Source organism: Pituophis catenifer, unplaced genomic scaffold (assembly GCF_029215685.1).
Source record: "Pituophis catenifer annectens isolate HBS135680 unplaced genomic scaffold, rPitCat1.0.hap2 SCAF_7, whole genome shotgun sequence".
In the NCBI taxonomy this organism is placed as follows: domain Eukaryota; kingdom Metazoa; phylum Chordata; class Lepidosauria; order Squamata; family Colubridae; genus Pituophis; species Pituophis catenifer.
This window is the reverse complement of record NW_027256887.1, coordinates 78,913,889-78,936,539: the sequence shown is the minus strand read 5'-3', so window position 1 is coordinate 78,936,539 and position 22,651 is coordinate 78,913,889. Positions and strand designations below refer to the sequence as shown.

The window sequence follows — 22,651 nt, the reverse complement described above, 5'->3', positions numbered from 1 at the left end:
TGCAGTCTAATAGTGCAACAGTAACTCTACAGGTAGCAGTCCTGACTCTATTTAAATTCCTCTCTTGCTTATTTGGGTGATTCATTTACACCTATAGAAAGAGTGCAGAGAAGAGCAACAGATAATATTGGTTATGAAAACCAGGTATGTCTAATGAACAGAAAGACTAAGGGAGACATGATAGCAGTCTTCCAAAATTTAAGAGGTTGTCACACAGAGAAGAGGTGGTCAACCTATTCTCCAAAGCACCAGAGAGCAAGACAAGAAGTATCAGGTGAGAGATTATTAAAGAGATCCAACCTAGAATTAAGGAGAAATTTCCTGACATTGAGAATAATTAATCAGTGGAATAGCTTGCCTCTGAAAATTGTGGGTGTTCCATCCCTAGAGATTTTCAAGAAGAGACTGGACAGCCATTTGTCCATAAGTGTATAGGGCAGTGATGGCTAACCTTTTTGCCATTGCGTGCCAGGACAGGGGTGGGTGGGGAGGGTCGCACGCGCACGTGCCCACGCGCATGTGTATGCAACCCCCCCGCTCCTGGCACATGAGAGGGGCTCCTCCAGGTGCCGTCAGCCAAACAATGTCGACTGGCGGCCCCTAGGGGGAGGGCCTTCTCTGTGGGGGCACCTACTATCTGGAACGAGCTCCCCCCGGAGATACGGAGGATCCCGGATCTGCGCACTTTCCGCTGTGCTTTGAAGACACTCCTATTCCAGCAGGCCGGCCTGGCCTAATTTTTTCCCCTTCTTTTAAATTTTTAAACTCAAATTTTAATTTGTTTTAAATTATTGGGAGTTTTAAATTGTCTCGGGCAAAAATTATTTAATTGGGTTTTAATCATGTTTTAACTTTCGTATTTATGTGTTTTATTTCGTGCCTGTTCACCGCCCTGAGTCCTTCGGGAGTAGGGCGGTATACAAATTTAATAAAATGAAAATGAAATAAAATGAAAATGAAAATGATGGCCTGGTAGGCCCGTTTTTCTTTCTTACCTGGTTCCAGATTCTCTCTATTTATCTGGGAAGGGTGAAAACAGCCTTTCCCACTCCCTTGGAGGCCCTACGGAGGTTGAAAGGGCCCATTTCCCGACTCCCAGTGGGACAGGAAGTGACTTTTTTGCTGACCCCAGCCTCCAGAGCCTCTCTAGGAGTCTCTAGGAGCCTCTCTAGAAGTCTCTGGAGGCTGGGGACAGCAAAAAACGTCACTTCCTGTCCTACTGGGAGTCGGGAAATGGGCCCTTTCAACCTCCGTAGGGCCTCCAAGGGAGTGGGAAAGGTTGTTTTCACCCTTCCCAGTTAAATAGAGAGGATCTGGAGCCAGGTAAGAAAGAAACACGGGCCTTCCCCACCCCCCCAGGCCCTCCAGAGGCAGGAAACAGCCTGTTTCCCTACTTCTGGTAGACCCAGAAGGCCTGAAAATCAGCTGGCCAGCGTGCGCATGCGCCCCAGAGCTGAGCTGGCATGCCCTCTAATATGGCTCCACGTGCCACCTGTGGCACGCGTGCCATAGGTTCGCCATCACAGGTATAGGGTTTCCTGCTTGAGCAGGGGACTGGACTGGAAGACCTCCGAGGTGCCTTCCAACCTTGTTATTCTATGTTCTGTATGCAAATGAACTAATCTTCATTATGTACTTCTGGGGTGAATCTACTGGAAACCTTAAAGCCATCAAAAATCCATCTACATATCCTCATGTTAAATGTTAGGCTCCATGGAACAATTCGTACTGCTTCCGTCTTATATATAGAACTTTCATCCCTTAAGAAGACCTTGATATTAAAAGGTGTGTTATCCTACCTGGCCATTTGTAGATGTTTTCTCCGAAGAACCACCAATGTTACAAGCAAGAGCCCTATCAGAAGAATGCTCAGAATGGCAAGAATAGAAATCACCACCACGTTAGGATTGATCTCCACAACTGCAAACGGCAACAAGGGATCCAGGTTAAGGAAAGCAATTGATACTAACATTCCCATAAGGTGGCGTGATCAAACAAAAAAAGATGTGAAACATTGATTTCTGCCAGTGGCTTTCTATTTCTGGAGGTTTTCTTTTTTCTAATATTCTCAGAAAATATATTTGAATTTTTAGATTTGTTCAATGAACAAATCATGTGAATTAACCAGTAAGCCATACATGCTTAACTCTGGCTCCCTTCATTGAGAAGACAGAAGTGGATAGAAGACTGCAGCCTAAAATTGACACTCTGGTATGGCCAATGTCAGCCAGAAAACAAGTCTCTGCAAAATGATTGAAGGCTATTAAATAAAAGGATGAGGCAGATCTCCCTTCCAACGAGATCCAAGGTCTAAGGAAAACATCTGCATGATATCATATTGGCGGGGTTCATCCATTTCACTCATTTTTAAACCAGTGGTGGGATCCTACCGGTTTAACAACCAGTTCAGTGATCACGCACCTCTCACTCGCACTATGCATGCACCCACACCAGATGTGTGCTATGCACGGGTGCGCAAATGAACGAAAAATCATGTTCCATATTAGTGCTAGGGAATTAAAACAGCTGACGTGCGGCAATCCACTCTGCCACGGTAATCAGCTGTAAAGATACAAGTAAGTAAAGCGCAGGGGTGGGGAGGTGGGCCCAGCTGATCGTTGGAGCTACCGGTTTGCCCGAACCGGTAGAATCCCACCCCTGCTTTAAACCCTGATTTGCAAACCATAACAACTGACATTACACAAAAACAAACAAATCACATTATATATGAACCCTAACACAGAATAAATAGATACGGGCAATTCTCATTATTCTTTGTAGTAATGTTCTCTGAAAATGCCATGAGTACCAAATTAATAATGCTGAAACCTCAGCTGGGGACACACACATAAGGTAATCTCAGTGTTTTGCTGTCCTGCATGTCCACCAATAATCATGACAGCACCAAGATTTTAGACTTACAAATAGCTTTTAATGAATAAGCAAATTTCCAAATACAGAACTCACAAATAATGAGGATTGCCTGTAAATAAAGGATGATTACATAATACCCATTTCTGATATATTTCAAATTACACCAGTGGTTCTTTTGATGATTCAGTCTAACCCCTCTGTTCAAATTAGAAATGGGAAGGGGAAAGCATTCAATCTGATTATGTGTTATACACACACACACACACACACACACACACACACACACACATTTGGAGAAATGCTTAGTTGGAGAATTTGAAGAACTCGGCTCACCCATAGTGGAAACTGCAATATAGGTGGGGACACTGGGGCTGTTATGACTGAAACTTGTAACACTGCAGTTGTAGGAAGTAGCGGGCAGAAGGCTGGAGACTGTCACGACATGAGAAGATACGGTAACTGGTTCCTGTATTATATTGGAAAGGAGGAGAGTGCATGGTTAGGAATTTTTTCCCCCCCTACTTCTGATTTTACGCAGGATTGAAACCAGAGGGCCACGCGCATCAACTTAGCTATGAGCTCATTCTCACATTTTTTTTGTTCCAAGGAAGAGATTATATGGGTGCATCGTGGAACACCCATCCAGTCCACTGTTTGTTTAGTTAGTTACCACTTCTCTAAATATGAGGATATTGCAAGACATAGGGATGAAACTGTGCACAGCATGGGTCCACAATAAAGCCATTCAATGACAGCTTTACCATATTTCTATTGCGATAAACCGCATCCTGGTTTATGCAACAGTCTCATATATTGCTCTTTATGCTTGTCAGCATGCAACGTGCGTCAGAGACAAAATGAGAGTTCAGGTGGTTCAATCCTGAGTGTAAGGAGTCAACCTGTCATTCTTTTGCTCATGGTCTTTAGCATGATTTGTTTATTCAGGCAACCATTTGGCCTCCTTTTCTATAATTATATCCTCCTTTTTAAAAGCAAGTTCTAGAAAGTAATACAATCCTACATTTTATCCTTGGCTGAAGGCAGCAATTGGGTATTGATATCTCTGGCATCCCTGCTTTGGGAAACTCTTCTTCTCAATATGTCTTCCATACTTATAAGCACTAGTAGTGTGGGATTAGGGAAAATTGAAGTCCAACCTCCTATATAAGATTTCAGGTAATGATGAGCGACATAGTACAAAAAAGAAAGATCTATTAGCTCATGCTTGTATGCTAATAGAGAATAGTTCTCCAGTTGCTCAACCAGAGAATCCAACCTTATCTGAAAGGTAGTAAACTTTTGCATAGGTTCTCTCTTAAGACGACCCATTACTTTCAGTTGGAGTTAGTTAGATCAATTCATCCCTTTGGGTGAGTGGGCTTAAATTTAAGACACGCACATTATTACATAGTATTTAAGATAGCTAATATAGGGAATAATGGATTGGCTTAGAGTTAGTAATATATAAAGCAGGGGTCCCCAATCTCCGGCCCACGGCCCACTAGTGGGCCATAACTGATTCAGAACCGGGCTGTGCGAGGGGCAGGTGCTTGCACTCAAACATGAAGCTCCATTTGTGTGAACTTGAACTCTTCCCCCACCCCACCCGAATGCCGGGCTGCCAAGGGGGAAAGGTTGGGGACTGCCAATTTAGAGGAAATCTTTTGAGTTAGCTAGGATTTGAAATCTCTCTGATTTCAAGGGTTCTAGTCCTAGAGGAGATCAACCCTGACTGCTCTTTAGAAGGCCAGATCCTGAAGATGAAACTGAAATACTTTGGCCACCTAATGAGAAGCAAGGACTCACTGGAGAAGAGCCTAATGCTGGGAACGATTGAGAGCAAAAGAAGAAGGGGACGGCAGAGAATGAGGTGGCTGGATGGAGTCACTGAAGCAGTAGGCGTGATCTTAAATGGTCTCTGGGGGATGGGAGAGGACAGGAAGGCCTGGAGGAAAGTTGTCCATGGGGTTGTGATGGATCGGACACTTCACAACTAACAACAACAACAACAAATCCAAGGTACAAATTTCTTGGGTGCTTCTGGCTCTCCATTGTGGATAATCAGGTATTAGTGGGCTTTGATGCCAATTAAACCTAGATTTTTTTTTTTTACATCTCCAAGCTGGAGATTTAGTTTGACATTAATTAAAATCTCTGAAATAGAATAGAGGGTCAATGGAAAAAAAAAAACCCTACCCCTTAAATACAACTTCAGGAAAACAAAAGTAATTTTGTTCTTCTCAGAACAAAAGAGTGTTCTGCTCAGAACATTCGGATGTGAAGAATGTTGCAAGAAGTACCACGAAAAGACTAACAAGGGTGATTATGAAACAACAAATAGAACTGGGAACTTAAAGCATTTTAAGACAGAAGCTAAAGGAAGACAACAGTTTCAGATAGGATTCTTCCAACCCTTCTGAAGTCTTGAAATTCAACATTTGCGATGATTTTGTATCCTGCAATGGGGACGAGATGAATAATTTACTCTCAGAAAACCTCTTCCACATGTTGACGTGAAAGAGGCTGTATTCAATAGTCATCACTCTTGTTAAGGTTTTCTGACCCTCAGCCAAATGCTCTTCAGGATCCGACTGAATGTGGGAAAGGAGCCCACTTGAATCTAGATATCTAGTTCTTGATTGAATGGAGGCCTCAATGTTCTGAAGACTGGTATGGTGGCTAGCTGGTATAGCTCCAGTTCTATCTTACATATGGCGGTATCTAGCAGAAGCTCCATTCCTTTACAGCATTCGTGCTACTTGACACATGTAGGAAAGGACAGGGCTTGTGTCATTATGCCAGTTTCTTATACTGCTAAGTAACAACTAGAAGTGGTAAGTAGTAAAAAAAGAAAGAAAGAAAAATCAAATAAAAGGAAGATCTCAAATGAGTAAAATAAATTTCTATATCAAATGAAATTTAATAAAGAAATACCAGATATCAATAAAATAATATCATTATATAAGGTGAGAGAAAGAATATATACTGAAGAATATAGGTTATTGAAATTGTAATAATTCAGACATTACATTTAGATGTCATTAGGATGATGCTTGTTGTATATTGTTTTACTTGTATTTATAAATGTATTTTTTGGTTTCTTAAATTAATAAAAGTTTACAAATTTTTTTTTAAAAAAAGAAGTGGTAAGTAGTAACAGGAGTGGTAAGTGTCTTTTAAATTAAATCTGTGTATCAACACAACCAGTAACACCAATGGCTCAAGCTGTGTCTTTTCACTTAACTTTAAACTTAAAGTTTATCTTGCACTGATTCATGCAAAGAGAGGCTAGGTTTCAAAGCAGAGCCACCCAGGTTAAGTATCTCAGGAACAATCCGAAATCGATAAAGGATAAAAACACATACCTGAACTTTTGTCTCATGGTCTGAGCCAACCTGCTGGCAAAAAACCTCGAAGAAATCAGCTACTCCTTCTTCTACCCACAAGAGAGTCACAGAGGTCTGCGTTTTATTCACCGCAAAGAGTGATCTTGGAGGAGCTGGATCTAGAAACGAGATAAGGGTCTCTTTGACTGTGCCTTGTAGGTCATTGGGATCCCACATAAAGTGAAAGATTACAGGTGATCCAAGATCTTGAACTCTACACAGACCTATGGGGATACGTTTTCAGTCTTTTGCTAAGTTTCTTGGCAATAAAATGGAACTATAAAACAGGAAGGCTGCATGTTTTTTCTTCTCTTTTCAACACTTATTTCACTTCCTTTTTCAATTAACTCTTAGCTGCAGGATGAGCATATACGTGTTGGCACAAATTTGCTGCTGAAAATGTTTTTGTCCCATAAAGAACAATCATGAATGCTGGAGTGTTGAATCATCTCACAATTAATGACTCGTCTGGTTTGCTTTCTCAAATGATTATAAATCTCGGATGTTAAATTTTTTTTTTATCTATATCACAATTGTGGAAGTTTATTTAGAAAATAATAATAATAATAATGAAGCAATCCCAAGTCAAAACAAAGAAAATTCAAATATGAAAGCTCATTTCCTTCCAGGTCTTGTCTCGCTAACTGAAGGTCACTTGTTTTCTCCTTTTTGATCTGTCTTTGCATTTTTATGGGGATTGTGACAATTCATCAAAGTGAAAATGTAATGTGCCCATCACTTGTAACTATTTTATCTTATACCAAGGTGGGCTATCAGCCCTGAACAGGGTCATCCAGGAGAGGTGTGTGTGTGTGTGTGTGTATGTGTGTGTGTGTGTGTGTGTGTGTGAAAAAGTCAGTAAACATCTGCAACTATATGATTAGATTAGTGGTGAAATGTAAAATTTGTTACTACCGGTTCTGTGGGCATGGCTTGGTGTGTGGGGGGTTAATGTGACTGGGTGGGCGTGGCCAACTTTTTTTTTTAACTTTTAAAACCATTTTTTCTACAACCTCTTCGCCAAAGAGGTTGTAAAAAAATGCTTTTAAAAGCCTCTGATGATCCCAGCTAAGTTGCCTGATCACCAGAGGTTTTTTTTTACTTTTAAAAACATTTTTTTCTACAACCTCTTCGGCCAAAGAGGTTGTAGAAAAAATGTTTTTAAAAGCCTCTGACGATCCCAGCTGAGCCGCGTGATCATCAGAGGCTTTTTTTTTTACTTTTAAAAGCATTTTTTCAGCCGAAGAGGTTATAGAAAAAATGCTTTTAAAAATAAAATAAAATAAAGCCTCTGATGATTGCGCGGCTCAGCTGGGCATGTGTGGGGGCAGGGATTTTTGCTACCGGTTCTCCAAACTGCCCACACTTGGCAGCTGACTCATGCTTATGACGGTTGCAGTGTCCTGGGGCCATGTGATCGCCTTTTGCGAACCTTCTGACAAGCAAAGTCGATAGGGAAGCCAGATTCACTTAACAACCGTGTTACTAACTTAGCGACTGCAATGATTCACTTAACAACAATGGCAAGGAAGGTTGTAAAATGGGGCAAAGTTCACTTAGCAACTGTCTCACTTAGCAACAGCAATTTTGGGCTCAACTGTGGTCATAGGTCAAGGACTACCTGTATGTGCTGAATCACCAATGACTGTATGATTTCTCTACTCTTCCCGGTTTTCCAGAGGTAAATTTACGCCTTTAGTTTGCAGATGCTTTATTGTACCATCTTTAATACACACACACATCTAAAGATATATATCTGTTTTCCTTTGCTATGAAATTTCTGCTCTGGAGCTTTCAATCTGCTTCAATCTCTTTCAAATGTTTACTATTTATTTCTGATTTACACATGTATTGTCCTTATCACATGAGGATTCTTGCTTGTGAGTTATGTTTATTTCCATTGTGAATTTGCTATGTTTTAATAGACTTGTAACGCCTGCCATTTTTGTCATTAGTGCCGCATCAGCAAAACACAGCTGTTTTCTTCTCATTTATAGCTCTGCTACTTAGTTCATGTTATTAATTATATTCAGGAGTGTGCTGCTGGGGGTATGCAGGGGTTCGGGAGAACCTCTAGCTAAGATTCTGTGCAGTTCAGAGAACCCCCAAATCCCACTCCTGGCTGGCCCCACCAACCCCACCCCGCCCCTCCCAGGAGTCCCCATGCAGCCTGTTTTGGATGCAGGTAAGTGTAGGGCGTGCATGGAGGCTCAGGGAGAATGAAAAATGGGCCTACCAGAAGTTCAGGAAGGCCAGAAATGGGCCCATTTCCGGCCTTCAGAGGGCCTCTGGAGCCTGGGGAGGCTGTTTTCGTTCTGTCAAATGCTCAAGGAAAACCTCCAGAGCCTGGGGAGGGCAAAAATGCCCCCCCCATGGTGCAGGAAGCTGACTAGGCCACGGCCACCATGGCCACGCCCACCCAGCAACTGGGCAGAGAACCCCTTGCTAAAATTTTTGAAGCCCACCCCTGATTATATTCTTATAAAAATACTGATAGATCTCATCATTTTCAGCATTCAGTATGTTTCACTATTCAACCGTGAGTAATGAAACTTAAGAGAACAAGATCCTGAGCTTGTGAGACTGAAAGATTAGGATTTACAGCCATTAAAAATGAGCAGAGAAGTGGCCAAAAAAATAAAATGAAATGAAAAGTATACTAAAAAAGCTAATAAAAGCCCTGAACATTGTTTCTTGGGCACCCCTTGTACTTTTTAATTTATTTTCTAATTTATTTAATTTAAAGACCATCTTTATTATTTTTATACACAACTCAAGACAATGAATATATCTAATGCTCCCCGTTCCTCCTATTTTCCCCATAACAATAACCCAGTGAGGTAGGGTTGAGCTGAGAGAGAGTGACTGGTTCAAAGTCACACAGCTTTCTGCTCTGCCTCTGTGTTTTATTCCAAATAAAGAATAATTAATACTTATTCAAACTGTATTCCATAATTCTCTACTAGTACAAAATGGCAAGAAATTTGACCAAAGATGGTGAATATGGATACTTCAACTAAGTGCAAGTACCGTATATGTTTATTATTCACAAGTATATGAATCTGCAAAATACAAAATTCATATATATTACAAGAGATAATCATGCACTGTTTACAAACTCTGTCTTCAAATCTGGCTCTTTTCTTTATTTCAGTCACTTCAAAACTTCCTGAATGGTAACTGATTAAGCATCATTCTTCCATCCCCATTAAAAAAAAACAACTTTCGTTTTTGAAAAATAGAAAACTTAATGATGACTTCCTTCTTCTTCACTGTTGCTAAATTGATTCTCTCTAGTTAATTCATGCAATTTTTCCCCCTCATACTTCTTTTAAAGTGCGATTCTACACGGGTTTACTAGGGAGTAAATACATTTAAACTCATTTGCTCATAGACAAATTCTAGATGTATATTTAAAAAAACCCTTCAGAATGGTAGTTTGATATTGGAATAAATGACTATGGAATTTCAGTTGTAAGTCGAGGTCATCTGATGAGTCACCATATGACCAGTTCCAATTTTATGATCAATTTTATCAGTCATAAAGTGAGGAACCATGGACATAAATTGAGTCACCATGGGTAAAGGTTCACTTTGGTCCACGGACCAAAAAAAGTTGCAAATCATGATCTCATAACCACTGCAACTGGTCATAAGTGTGCGCCAGTGGCTAAACACCGGAACAGCGGTGTGTATGGATGTGGGTGTAATGTTTTGCAATGACTGGAAGTGCATACGCGCATAAAATGCCCTTTCTGAGACAATAATTTGAAGCATCGTTAAGGAAACCATTGGAAGCTGAGGATCACTTAATCATAGAATGGCAAACCAATAAACTGATATATAATCCAGTGTTGCACTGGCCATTTTAATATCAAATGAAAACTCTTATTCCCTCTATTATAAAGCATATAGACCCAATTCAGTAATTCACATACACTCACATTTGCAGATAGAACTTATGACTAAAGAGAAACACACAATCTGTTATGCATTCAGTTGTATAGTATAGCCTTTATTGCAGTGGTAGATTTCAAAATTTTTTACTACCGGTTCTGTGGGTGAAGCTTGGTGGGCATGGCAGGGGAAAGATACTGTAAAATCTCCATTCCCTCCTCAATCCAGGGGAAGGTTACTGCAAAATCCCTATTTCCTCCTGATCAGCTGGGACTTGGGAGGCAGAGAATAGATGGGGGTGGGGCCAGTCAGAATTTTTACTACCGGTTCTCCGAATTAGTCAAAATTTCCTCTACCGGTTCTCCAGAACTGGTCAGAACCTGCTGAAACCCACCTCTGGTTTATTGTCATTGTACATCATATATACAACAAAATTGATTATCTATCAATGTCAATTTTTCCTCCAACCAAAATGCATCCCTTTAGTTCAGAGAACCATTTTCATTTTGTAGCATTCTTTCCTTAAAACCAAACCAAACCGAACCACAGCTGCAGCCCCAGACTGAAGGATGGCTCAGCTAAAGCCTTACCAACTTTCACAAGCTGAAGCGCAGATCTGTTGCTACCCCGTTCAGTGCAAGCAGTGACCGAGAGGTTATAGATGTCCCCGGCAGGAAGGCTGAGCATCGTGGTCATGACATTACGGGTCACCTGAAACAAACAAAGAGTTGAAAACTTCCTTGCAGGGAAGATCAGCTTTGAACAGTGACCAGGGATTAGTGGGCTAATTGGACTTTTGTCTCAACCTCTTTAGAGGATCTGGAATCAGTCTTCAAAGAAGGAGAATTTGCCAGCTCTCAAGAAGGCTCATCTTGCAAGTCAAGCCAAATCAGCTGGGAATGACTTAGGGAAGAGATAAACCTCCCCTGTGTCTCTAGGGCAGGGGTCAGCAACCCGCAGCTCTGGAGCCGCATGTGGCTCTTTTATCCCTTTGCTGCGGCTCCCTGTTGCTGGTCGGCTCCACAATTGATAGGGCTTTCGGTTAGGACAGGTAGAGGAAAAAGGATGCTGTGCTAGAAAGAGACTCTATGGTGAGGGAACGGACTTCTGGTCAGCAGAGGAAAAAGGACACCGTGCTAGGAAGAGGCTATGATGGGGGAACTGGACTTCCGGTTGGCTCCAGAATTGAATGGGGGGCTTCCGGTTAGGACCTTTGTGGCTCTTTGAGTGTTTAAGGTTGCCGACCCCTGCTCTAGGGCAAATGCAACCATAAAGGGCTTTGGATGTAGTCTCCATCCTTTCAAAAGCTGCTACTGAATTACAATTTTTAATATGACAGAAGAGGAAGATTATTAAATACTTAGGGAGTAATTGTATTAATTGCACTAAATTATTTTTAATCTGAGGGGTCCTCTCTGAGCACTAGCACTGATGATATTACCTAGTTGGGTAATGAAATGTCTGCAAGAAAACGAGGGGGAAGGGCCTTCTCTGTGGGGGCACCTACCCTCTGGAATCAGCTGCCCCCAGAGATAAGGAGAATCCAAGACCTCAGTGCCTTCCGCCGTGCCCTTAAAACCCACTTTTTCCAGCAAGCCGGTCTGGCTTAAGAATAAATTTTTAAATATTTTAATTGGTTTGTGATTTTTAATTTTTGGGCCAAATTTATATATATTTTAACTGTTTTTAATATTTGTATTTCATGTTCTTAATTCTGGCTGTACACCGCCCTGAGTCCTCAGGGAGAAGGGCGGTATATAAATTGGAAATAAAATAAAATAAATAAAATAAAATAAATAAGCAAGCTCAGAGAGCACCAAGGACCCCTCATTTCAACTGTGACCTACAAGTATTCTCCCTTATTGGTAATTTCAAACTTATTTGAATTGTACTTAATCACAAATGCCACACAATGAGGGAGTGGCCATATAAATTGATTAAGATTTTAAGATTTATCGTGATTTATCTATCATGGAGTATAGCTAGCACTCAGGATTGGGGAATTAATGCATCCTGAAATAGAGGATTAGACTAGTAACCTATCAGGCCATGTCCATCTCTATGAACTTGAAGAATTAAGAAAACCTATGCTGGATCACACCTCAAAGCCAACTAGTCCAGACTGGTAGTCCTCAATATATGACCACAATTCAGCCCAAAATTTCTGTTGTTAAGTGAGACAGTTGTTAAGCGAATTATGCCCGTTTGGCGACCTTTCTTGACATAATTGTTAAGTGAATCACTGCAGTTGCTAAATTAGCAACATGGTTGTTAAGTGAATCTGGCTTTCCTCATCGACTTTGCTTGTCAGAAGGTCACAAAAGGGGAATTATTATTATTATTATTATTATTATTATTATTATTATTAATCATATTTCTATGCCGCCCACTCTCCAAGGACTCCGGGCGGCTTACACCAAAGACAGTATACTAAATAGCATATTGCCCCCAACAATCTGGGTCCTCATTTTACCCACCTCGGAAGGATGGAAGGCTGAGTCAACCTTGAGCTGGTGAGATTTGATCTCACATGATCTCGGTACACTGGAATTGTCATAAATGGTTTATGAGTCAGTGGTCAAGCATCTGAATTTTGATCATGTGACCATGGAGATGCTGCAGTGGTCGTGTTGAAAAAAGTCATTTTTTTTTTTCAGTTGTAACTTTGAAAAGTTACTAAATGAACTGTTGTAAGTCACCGAGTACCTGTACTTCTGTTTCCAAAATGGCCAACTAGGGTTAGAAAGACACATAAAGAAGAGCTGGCAGACTAAAGGTGCTCTGTAAACTGTGCTTGCCAATTCTTGCTTCACCTCATCTAGCTATGTCTACAAGTAGTCCTTGAGTTACAAGAGCTCTTTTAGTGACTGTTCAAAGTTGCAACAGCACTGAAAAAAGTGACTTTTGACCATTTTTCGTATTTATGGCTGTTGCAGCATCCCGATGGCCACATGATTTACATTAGAATTTTTGACATCTGGCTCATACCACATGTCCCGTGCGACCTTCTGACAAGCAAAGTCAGTGGGGAAACCAGATTCAATTAACAAACATGTTACTAACTTGTGGGGAGAAAAGTCGTAAAATGGGACAAAACTCATTTAACAAACTTCTCTTTTAGCAACTTCAATTTTGGACTCTATTGTGGTCATAAGTTGAGGACTACCTGTATTCTCTTCTATATCTCCTTGTCTTTATAAGGGGGCCTACTTAAGAAATAAGAGCAGTTGGAACACATGCTTGTAAAATATTTCCCGAGGAAAAGCTGAAAAGGAATCATTTGTCAATTGTAATAAACCCAATGTCAATGTTTTACTTCTTGTGGCCTGACTCTTGTTGGTCTGGGAGCAATATCCAACAGTAACATGAGTCTTACACTCTTTTTAATCTTCTTCTTTCCTTCTGCAATAACCATCCAGTGCAACATTCTAGAATGGGAAAGGTCTGTGTTGTCATCACCGTAGATCCAGCTGACATAGAGAAGGCTATTGAAATATTCAACTGCAGTGATTTTAGGGGACACAGGAGCTACCAGGAAACAAGCAAACAAAGAAACAAACACTATCGTTACCATCGTTGTCAACCATCATCATCTTCTTCCTCCCCAAATGTACATTATTTGCATTAAGAACATTTTTTTTTGAAGACTTCTTCTTCACTTCACTTAATTTCACCAATTGGCATGGTGACTCAGTGGTTAAGATGCTGGGCTTGTCAGCTGGAAAGTTGGCAGCCCAGGTTCAAGACCCAAGCGCCATCTGACAGGGTGAGCTCCCGTTCTCACCTCAGCTCCTGCCAACCTAGCAGTTCGAAAGCATGCAAGTGCCAGTAGATTAATAGATACCACTTTTGTGGGAAGGTAACCGCACTCTATGACATCATGCTGGTCACATGACCATAGAAACATCTTTAGACATCACTGGCTCAAAGGCCTTGAACCAGAGACGAATCCTACTAGCCGAGTAAAATCCACAGGGACTCCCTCCTCCAACACATATCAGACTTGGAGGAGTCTGCCAAACAAGTCACCAAAGGGACCTCAAAGATTATCTGTTCCAATAGTTGCAACATTTTTTGGGCCAAGGACTTCATATTGCACTTGGGTGACATACTGGGGGGGCAATATGCCGAAAAGTATGTGGGGACAAAACAAAAACTGAATTTTGTTTTAATATAATACACACTTGTATTAGATTAAATTTGAATTAATTGAAAGTAAAAGGTTTAATTTTAATTTAAGGATCTTTACATACTTAATATTATTCCTCTCCTTCAGATGGATATTTGACAAGTGTATGAAAGTACTGAAGTATGATATATGCAATCTTGGGGTTTACAGATTGCACATCTTCATCTAATCCAGGGATGTCCAATCTTGGCAACTTTAAGACTGGTGGAATTCAAGTCCCACAATTCCCCAGCCAGGCACCCCTGATCTAATCCAATCCCCTACTGATAGAAGAAATCTTTGGTTATCCAGTGCCCTAAAGATGGTTGAGTCCAACATTTTCTGAAGCCTTGTACTATCATTGAGTTCTTCCCGAGGCTAAATTAAAATCTACAGTGGTTGACTCAAGGTGACAGAAAGCAAAATTGTTCCATAATCTGACAGCCATGCAAATATTTGGAATTGACTGGCGTATTACTTCTTATATTGAAATCCCAAGATTTTTCTATTTGGTTAAGCTTTTGAAGAAGCAGTTATGTGTATTTTATCTGATTGCACAGTCTTCTGTTTTTAAATCAGTTTTGTGCACATTTCAATAATCCGCCAAGGAAAGTGGAAACAGTCTTCTATATTTTTTTGAAAGAGCACCCGCTAAAGAATAGTAACCATAGCTTCCTATTATATATTTCTTTAACTTCGTTCGTCAGATTGCTTTCTTTAAAAAAAGAAATAACAAAGCTATGTTTAATAGGATATTTATGCTAACAAAAGACTGGATTTATTTAAGAATTGTGTCTCCCATATACTCATTGCCTAGATTGGAGATATTAATGGAGTAAAAAAATTGCAACACACTAGCATTCCAGATTCATGTAATTCTGAGCATGTTTTACATCTATCAAAATCAAGGTGCATCAACTCCACTGTCAGAAAAATAATTACATATTTGGATGAACAGTAGAATCTGAAGAATTCAGAAGTACATTCAGCAGACTAAATCTTGGGTTGGCATAAGATATTTGAATGTTCTTTAATGATTTGGTCTGTTTGGTCCAGATACAGTCATTTCACTTCAAATAACTTCATATGTCAATAAATTTCGGGGAAGAAATATTGCGGTTGGGATCTTAATGTGATGTTGAATACTACTCTTGAAGCATGGAGTTTATCATCTCATGAAAAACTTTGCTCTACTAAGCCTGCAGCATAATAGAGGATAGATATGAGAATAAGACCAAGCAAGCTGTGAATTTGCTGCCTGCTTCTCTCTCCTTCTCTGGTGTAATATAAACAGGTGACTGTAAGTTCTCCAATATTCCCCTCCTCCCAAAACCTTTTGAAGTAGGCTGTTCTGCAAAACAGAAATTGCTCTGTGAATTTTTGCAGCTGAGCTCTTGCTGGTCTTCCAGCAAAACCGTAACTAACAAACCAACTTCTTTTCAATCTTTAACCGCTTATCCGAAAGATACGATTTAAATCTTTCAAAGAAGCAAAGATGAAACAGTGCAGATTCAAACAGTGCAGCTTCAGCTTTTTTTTCCGCTGGAAAATGATGCTAAAATTAATTTGTCTCAGTCCAAAGCCTTCTTCAAAAAATCCTAACTGATGCCGTGAATGTATGAGACAGGAGCAAATAGAGGCATTTACCGAATCCAAAGGTAGTATCAGAATGACAAATGGACGTTGTGTTATTGTGATGTATACTTCACCATTTATGTGCATGCATATAATCTCATGACAAGCAGGGAGATGTTTGTAATATGACACACACACATTGTTAATTGCTCTTCACTGTGGGGGAAATCCAAGGGGACAAATTAACTACAGAAGGTCCTTGGGTTAAGTCCTTGGGTTAAGAAAACTAAGATCATGACACCCAGCTCTCTCAATTCATGGCAAATAGATGGGGAAGAAATGGAGGTAGTGACAGATTTTATTTTCCTGGGCTCCAAGATCACCGCAGATGGGGACTGCAGCCAAGAAATTAAAAGTTGCTTGATCCTGGGAAGAAAAGCCATGGCAAAACTAGACAGCATACTAAAAAGCAGAGACATCACCCTGCCAACAAAAGTATGTATAGTCAAGGCTATGGTTTTCCCAATGCAATGTATGGCTGTGAAAGTTGGACCATAAGGAAAGCTGAGCGCCAAAGAATTGAGGCCTTTGAACTATGGTGCTGGAGAAGACTCCTGCGAGTCCCTTGGACTGCAAGGCGATCAAACCGGTCAGTCCTTGAGGAGATCAACCCTGACTGCTCTTTAGAAGGCCAGGTGCTGAAGATGAAACTCAAATACTTTGGCCACCTAATGAGAAGAAAGGACTCACTGGAGAAGAGCCTAATGCTGGGAATGATTGAGGGCAAAAAGAAGGGGGTAACAGAGAATGAAGTGACTGGATGGAGTCACTGAAGCAGTCGGCGTGAACTTAAATGGACTCCGGGTGTTGGTGGAGGACAGAAAGGCTTGGAGGAACATTGTCCATGGGATCACAATGGGTCGGACACAACTTTGCAACTAACAACAAAAGTCCTTGGGTTATACCTGTCAATCAGGACTGAAATTTCTATTGTTATGCAATGCAGTCACAAAGCACAATATCATATATACACATCAATTAGCAAAGGCAGTTCCAGTTATCATTGTAACCTGCTGCCCTTGCAGGGCAAAGCAGACAGAAAATATGACCAGAAGGACTATTTCTACTTTATAGTAAAATTACACTGACGGAATCTTGCAAATGTATGTCTCTCTATCTCCTTTACATCTGAAGAAACTAGGGAGGGTCTCTTCTGAACTTCTTGCCCCAACCACTATTCACCTGCAGGCTTTTTATCTGACCCTTCCTTTGGTAGCATCACTTTTCCTACTCTTTCCCAGGATGATTCACACCATAACCCCAGGACTGGGCGGGCCATTAAATGAGGACCTCATGTATTTGTGACATGGGAAGAGGCACAGTCCCAAGCAGACTGGTGGGTGACAGCTACAGATGACAGCAGCAGGAGGTGCCATGGGCAGGCACCAGGGAACACAGGTGAGTGCTAAGGAACACAGGTGGTTGGGTACTCGAGAGTGCTGGCAGATGGGTGGCGGATGCTGCAGCAGTCACTAGGAAGTACAGGTGGCAGGGAGGGTAGTTGTAAATGTGGAACAGCTGAATTTTTGATCATGTGACACGGTGACTGTCAGAACTTTGAGGACCGGTCATACGTTCAGTTTTCTTCTGCTGTCGTAACTTTGTACACTTACTGAAGGAATGGATGTAGCTCGAGGACTAACTGTATCTTACCATGACCTCAAATCACACAAACTTTCAGGCATAAAGTACTTTATGCATTCCCCCATTCCCTTTTAGTTGAACTTTTTAATGAAATAGATCCCCAGGTTCATGCTGGATGTATGATTTTCCAGGAGATAGTTCCAAGTTTTGTTTTTCAGTTGCAAAAAATCCCCATCTCTTTATTTATTTTGTTTATCTTTCGCATTTCTGAACCGCCCATCTCCCTCAGATTCTCTTATTCTGGAATTAATTTTATAAAATTATTCTCTTATTCTATCTCTGTTCCATTCACTACCAGCTCTGGTTCAGAATATGCTGGAAGTATGCAGCAGCTTCTGAAAACATGTCATTGAAGTGACAAGATTTTTCTCCCTGACAGACAACAAACATTTGCTCTCCCCATGCACCACGTATGCGGTTTGAGAGAGTTGTAACATGTGCTTCATCTTCACTTAATACAAGCTGTGCAGGAGGCAAAGGCTGCTATTGTGACCTAGGCCTCCTCAGTCATTAAAACACACGAGTAGTCCCAAAAACCTCTTTTATTGCAACAGCTGTGAATTCTGTTCACTCACAGATGAGTCCCAATTAGTTGCAAAAAGTCCTTCGGGACAAGTCCTTCAGGATAATCACCCACCTTTATCTCCCTTGACACACTGCCAAAGACCTAACTGGCAAAGCCACACGGAGTCCAGAATCAAACTGAGCTTCAGGCTTTAAGCTGAACAGAATGAACAAACGTTGCTTCCTGCAAAGGCCCACGTGCCTTTGCTCCTCTTTTAAGTCTTATAGGAGGGGCTAATCTCCAAGCCCTACTCCCGAGTCATTCCTTTTGTTTTAACTGTTCTTGGCTTCTGGCAGTCTGCGTATGCGCGCACTGGGAACAGGCTCCCCCTGTTCCTCTGCCTCTCTGATGTCCAACTCTGGAGGCTCCGGAGTCCACACATAACTCCCAGATGGCCCTGGCCTCATCTCTGCCTCTGACACAGAGCCCTCGTCCAAGCCTTCCCTAGACTCCAGGACTGGCCCATGTTCCTCCCCAGCCTCCTCACTGTCTGACTCTGCTGCCAGTTCCGCAGGCTGCCGGTGGACCACAACAACTGTATAAAAAAGGACTTCTTTAGAGCAGAAGTGGGTAACTATGGCCTTTTATGACTTGTGAACTTCAACTCCCAGAATTCTGGGAGTGGCTGGCTCAGGGATTCTGGGAGTTGAAGTCCACAAATCATAAAGGTTATTGGTGACACTTTTCCAATCTTGTATTTCCTGTATGCTGACTTGAGATAGTGCTCAACCTACAACCATTTCTTTAGTGATCATTTGAAGTTACAAAGCCACTGAAAAAAGTGACTTATGACTGGTTCTCCTACTTAAAACCATTGCAGCATCCTTACAATCGTGTGATCAGAATTCAGGTGCTTGGCAACCTGCATGTATTTACAGTGGCCACAGCATCCTGGGTTCATGTGATTGCCATCTGTCTCCTTCCTAGCCTTCCTAGTTGACATGCTAAGTCAACAGGGGATGCTGGATTTGCTTAACAACTGTGTGATTCACTTAAAAGCCATGACAAAAAAAGGTTATAAAATCAGGCAATAATTCAGTTGAGAAACACCTTGCTTGCCAATGGAAATTGCGGTGTCAATTGTGTACATTAGTCGAGAGCTACCTGTATTACAATCCAGCGCCTTTGGATGGGAGCAATCTGGGTGAGATGTTTTGAGGTTTTTTTGTTCTCATTTTCACTTTTGTTACCATCTTGGAAAGAAAAGAATCCTTCTTAGGAAGGGGTATCTCAGGTATCTTGCACTTAGGTCGCCATCTTTCCAATAAAGTGACCAGAAAAAGTGTGTAACTTCTCTAGACTTACAATAGTGGCATTTAAACATAGATTTCCATTCAGTAATGTCATGATGGAAAAGGGAGTTCAGTATGTCCCTGTGTTACCATTGTAACTGGTAACTGTGCCATGATGATGCAGTGGTTAGAAATGCAGTATTGCAGACTATGTCTACTGACTGCCGGCTGCCAGCAGTTCGGCAGTTCAATCCTCACCAGCTCAAGGTTGACTCAGTCTTCCCTCCTTCCGAGATAGGTAAAATGAGGAGACAGATTATTGGGGGCAGAATGCATATCTTTTTATGCTGACTCTGTAAACTCCTTAGAGAGGGCTGTAAAGCACTATGAAGTGGTATATAAGTCTAAGTGCTATCGCTATTGCTAATTGTTATGGATTGGACTCAGTGGTGGGTTTCAAAAATTTTTACTACCGGTTCTGTGGGTGCGGCTTGGTGGGCATGGCATGGCTTGGTGGGCATGGCAGGGGAAGGATACTGTAAAATTTTCATTCCCACCCCATTCCAGGGGAAGGATATTGTAAAATCTCCATTCCCTCCCCAATCCAGGGGAAGGTTACTGCAAAATCCCCATTTCCTCCCGAACAGCTGGGACTTGGGAGGCAGAGAATAGAGGGGGGTTGGGGCCAGTCAGAATTTTACTACCGGTTCTCCGAACTACTCAAAATTTCTGCTACCGGTTCTACAGAACTGGTCAGAACCTGCTGAAACCCACTTCTGATTGGACTGCAGGCGGTCCTCGACTAACAACAGTTCATTTAGTGACCATTTGAAGATACAATAGCATTGAAAATAGTGACTGATGACACCTATTTTTCACACCTACGACTATGGCACCATCTCCGTGGTCACGTGATCAAAATTCTGGCACCTGACAACTGACTCACATTTATGACGTTTGCAGTGGGAGCTCACCCTTGTCAGATGATGCTTGGGTCTTTCAATGAACATGAAGACTTACAAGAAAAACATCAAAAAACAGAAGTTTGTCAAACATTCCCCTTTACCAGTTATGAAACCAATAGTGGAAGTATCACAGCAGCTGAGTTCTGGTTCTCCCCATGTCACCATGGTAACTCGAAAGTTATAGTACCAGGCAGGCAGCAGGCTGTCTATTTTCTAAAAAGGAGAAAAAGAGACAGAATCAGCTTCCAATCCAGTGAGGTCTGCAACTGATGTCAGGATCTTTAATGGGCCATAGGTTGCCAGGTACTATACCGAAAAATGGTAAGAATCCCTGCATGGAAGAAGGGAGATGATAAGAGTTGGATCAGTATTACCTCTAGTAATACTAGAGGTAATACTTTCTTCTATTGTAAGTAACAGGTTTATTTTATAAAAATTAAGACGCTTCTTAAAATTAAAGGCACAGATTTAGAAAGCCTAGCATTATGTGTTTTGACTGGGTTGGCAAAGAATTCTGGGAATTGCGCACACAATGTAGCCAGTGGTGGGTTTCCAATATTCTTACCACCAGTTAACCGTGTGCGCGTGCCTTCCGCGCATTCGCCTAGCCTTCCATGCATGCGCTAGCCTTCCGCGCATGTGCTTTACTCGCTCGTGCGCCTTCCACGCATGCGCCCGGTCTTGAAAACGTACCTAAATAGGACGTCATAGAGCCGGGGCGGGTGGATGGGCCAACCCGCGATCTCTGCTACCGGTTCACCTGAACCGGTACGAACCGGCTGAATACCACCTCTGAATGTAGCTGAAGGACAACAGACTATGGAAAGTAGTTCAGAAAACTCAGGTTGCACATGGTGCTGAAAAATCCACAATGCAGGAATCAACCAAGCCTCTCTGAGGAAAAAAAATCATACATGCCTCACTTGGCACCTTACCCAGAAAAGGCCTCTGAGGGTGAAGATCCACGGAGACATGTATTAGGAAAGACAATCCATAATTCTATCTCAAATCCTTGGGAGCAGCAGAAGTGATTATTTTCTGCGATTTCCCATATAGGATAACATCGTATGGAACACCAGCCCCTCAATAAAATTAAAGAATGTCTTAAACCTCTTCAAATGTCAGGAGATTGGATGACTTCGCCTCTTTGATCCCGTGTGAGATTTCAACGTTCTCATCTGAGATATTAAGAAATGCCCTCGTCTCATACTCATCTTGCTTTTGGATAGCCCTAATAAATTGTTTTTTTCTGTCAGCAATGATATGAATTAGATTTTTATTGGATTATATCTACCCATTGTTAAAAGCAGTAGGATATTTTAGTTGGGGGGGGGTCTGTTTAGAAATATTTGAATTGTAGGTTGAATTCACTTTACCACTGAAGACGTGAGCGAGACAGTTGCTGCTATCTCATAGTGTGTGGTCCACTCAGAAGTCATAGTTGATGGATTAAAATAAAACATCTCTACGATATATTTCCGAAAGACACCAAGATAAGGCCTGTTCCAGCTGAGGACCACAGCTGTGGGTCCCAAAGGATAAAGGGTTAAATCTTTGATCCCAGTTGGCACTGTAAAACAGATATGGAAAGCTGTTGTACATAGAGAAATTTGTCATACGTTCCAAATTCTCAACTATGCGAAATAAATCCCATCAAGAAAAAACCAACTCAAAGATAGCCAGTGGCTATGTTTACACCACATTCTTAAGTAGTCCAAAATTGACCAGCTGCAGTTTTATAAGATGCAATGCTTAGCTAGCTTTGTTAGCTTAGACCAGTCAAATTGGATTTCTTCGGGGGCCAGATCAGCACTGTAGTTCTCCTCCGTGGGCTGGCCGGAGGGAGGAGGAGACGGGACAGACGTCTCCTGCAGCACCCTGCTGGCCAAAATGGGGCATGGAGGGGCGCGTCAGGCCCCCTGCACCTCATTTTCAAGCTGGATGGCTTCCTGCAGAACCCTGCCAGCCAAAACAGGGTGTGGGGGTGCGCGGGAGGCCTCCCATGCCCTGTTTTGGGTGCCAGAGGCACCGCGGGCCAGTCCTTTGCTATTTCCAGGCTGGTCCTGTGGGCCAGATTTAAGCACCCCGCAGGCCAGATCCAGCCCGTGGGCCTTGAGTTTGACACCCCTGGCATAGACTAACAACCTTAGTTACTTTTTTGCAGCTTAATATATTGTAATCTCAGACCATCTGCTTAATTCAAAATTTAGTGCATTGTACTGATCAAAATATCTAATTAACTCAATAACACGACTGTGTTGTGCATTCAAAGCCAATTAATTCCT

General features: G+C 41.6%; 1 protein-coding gene across 1 annotated transcript in view; it reads right to left on the bottom strand.

Moving 5' to 3' along the window:
- The window catches only part of PTPRO (protein tyrosine phosphatase receptor type O), a 155,369-nt gene that overhangs the window by 35,830 nt on the left and 96,888 nt on the right, over window positions 1–22,651 (bottom strand). Inside the window, exons 9-15 of the mRNA XM_070947053.1 lie at window positions 21,743–21,936; window positions 20,468–20,579; window positions 13,534–13,685; window positions 10,748–10,868; window positions 6,240–6,379; window positions 3,208–3,340; window positions 1,800–1,920 (exon numbers count right to left, since the gene is read on the bottom strand). Of these exons, the coding sequence (XP_070803154.1) occupies window positions 1,800–1,920; window positions 3,208–3,340; window positions 6,240–6,379; window positions 10,748–10,868; window positions 13,534–13,685; window positions 20,468–20,579; window positions 21,743–21,936 (973 nt within the window). The remainder of the gene's footprint in view (window positions 1–1,799; window positions 1,921–3,207; window positions 3,341–6,239; window positions 6,380–10,747; window positions 10,869–13,533; window positions 13,686–20,467; window positions 20,580–21,742; window positions 21,937–22,651) is intronic.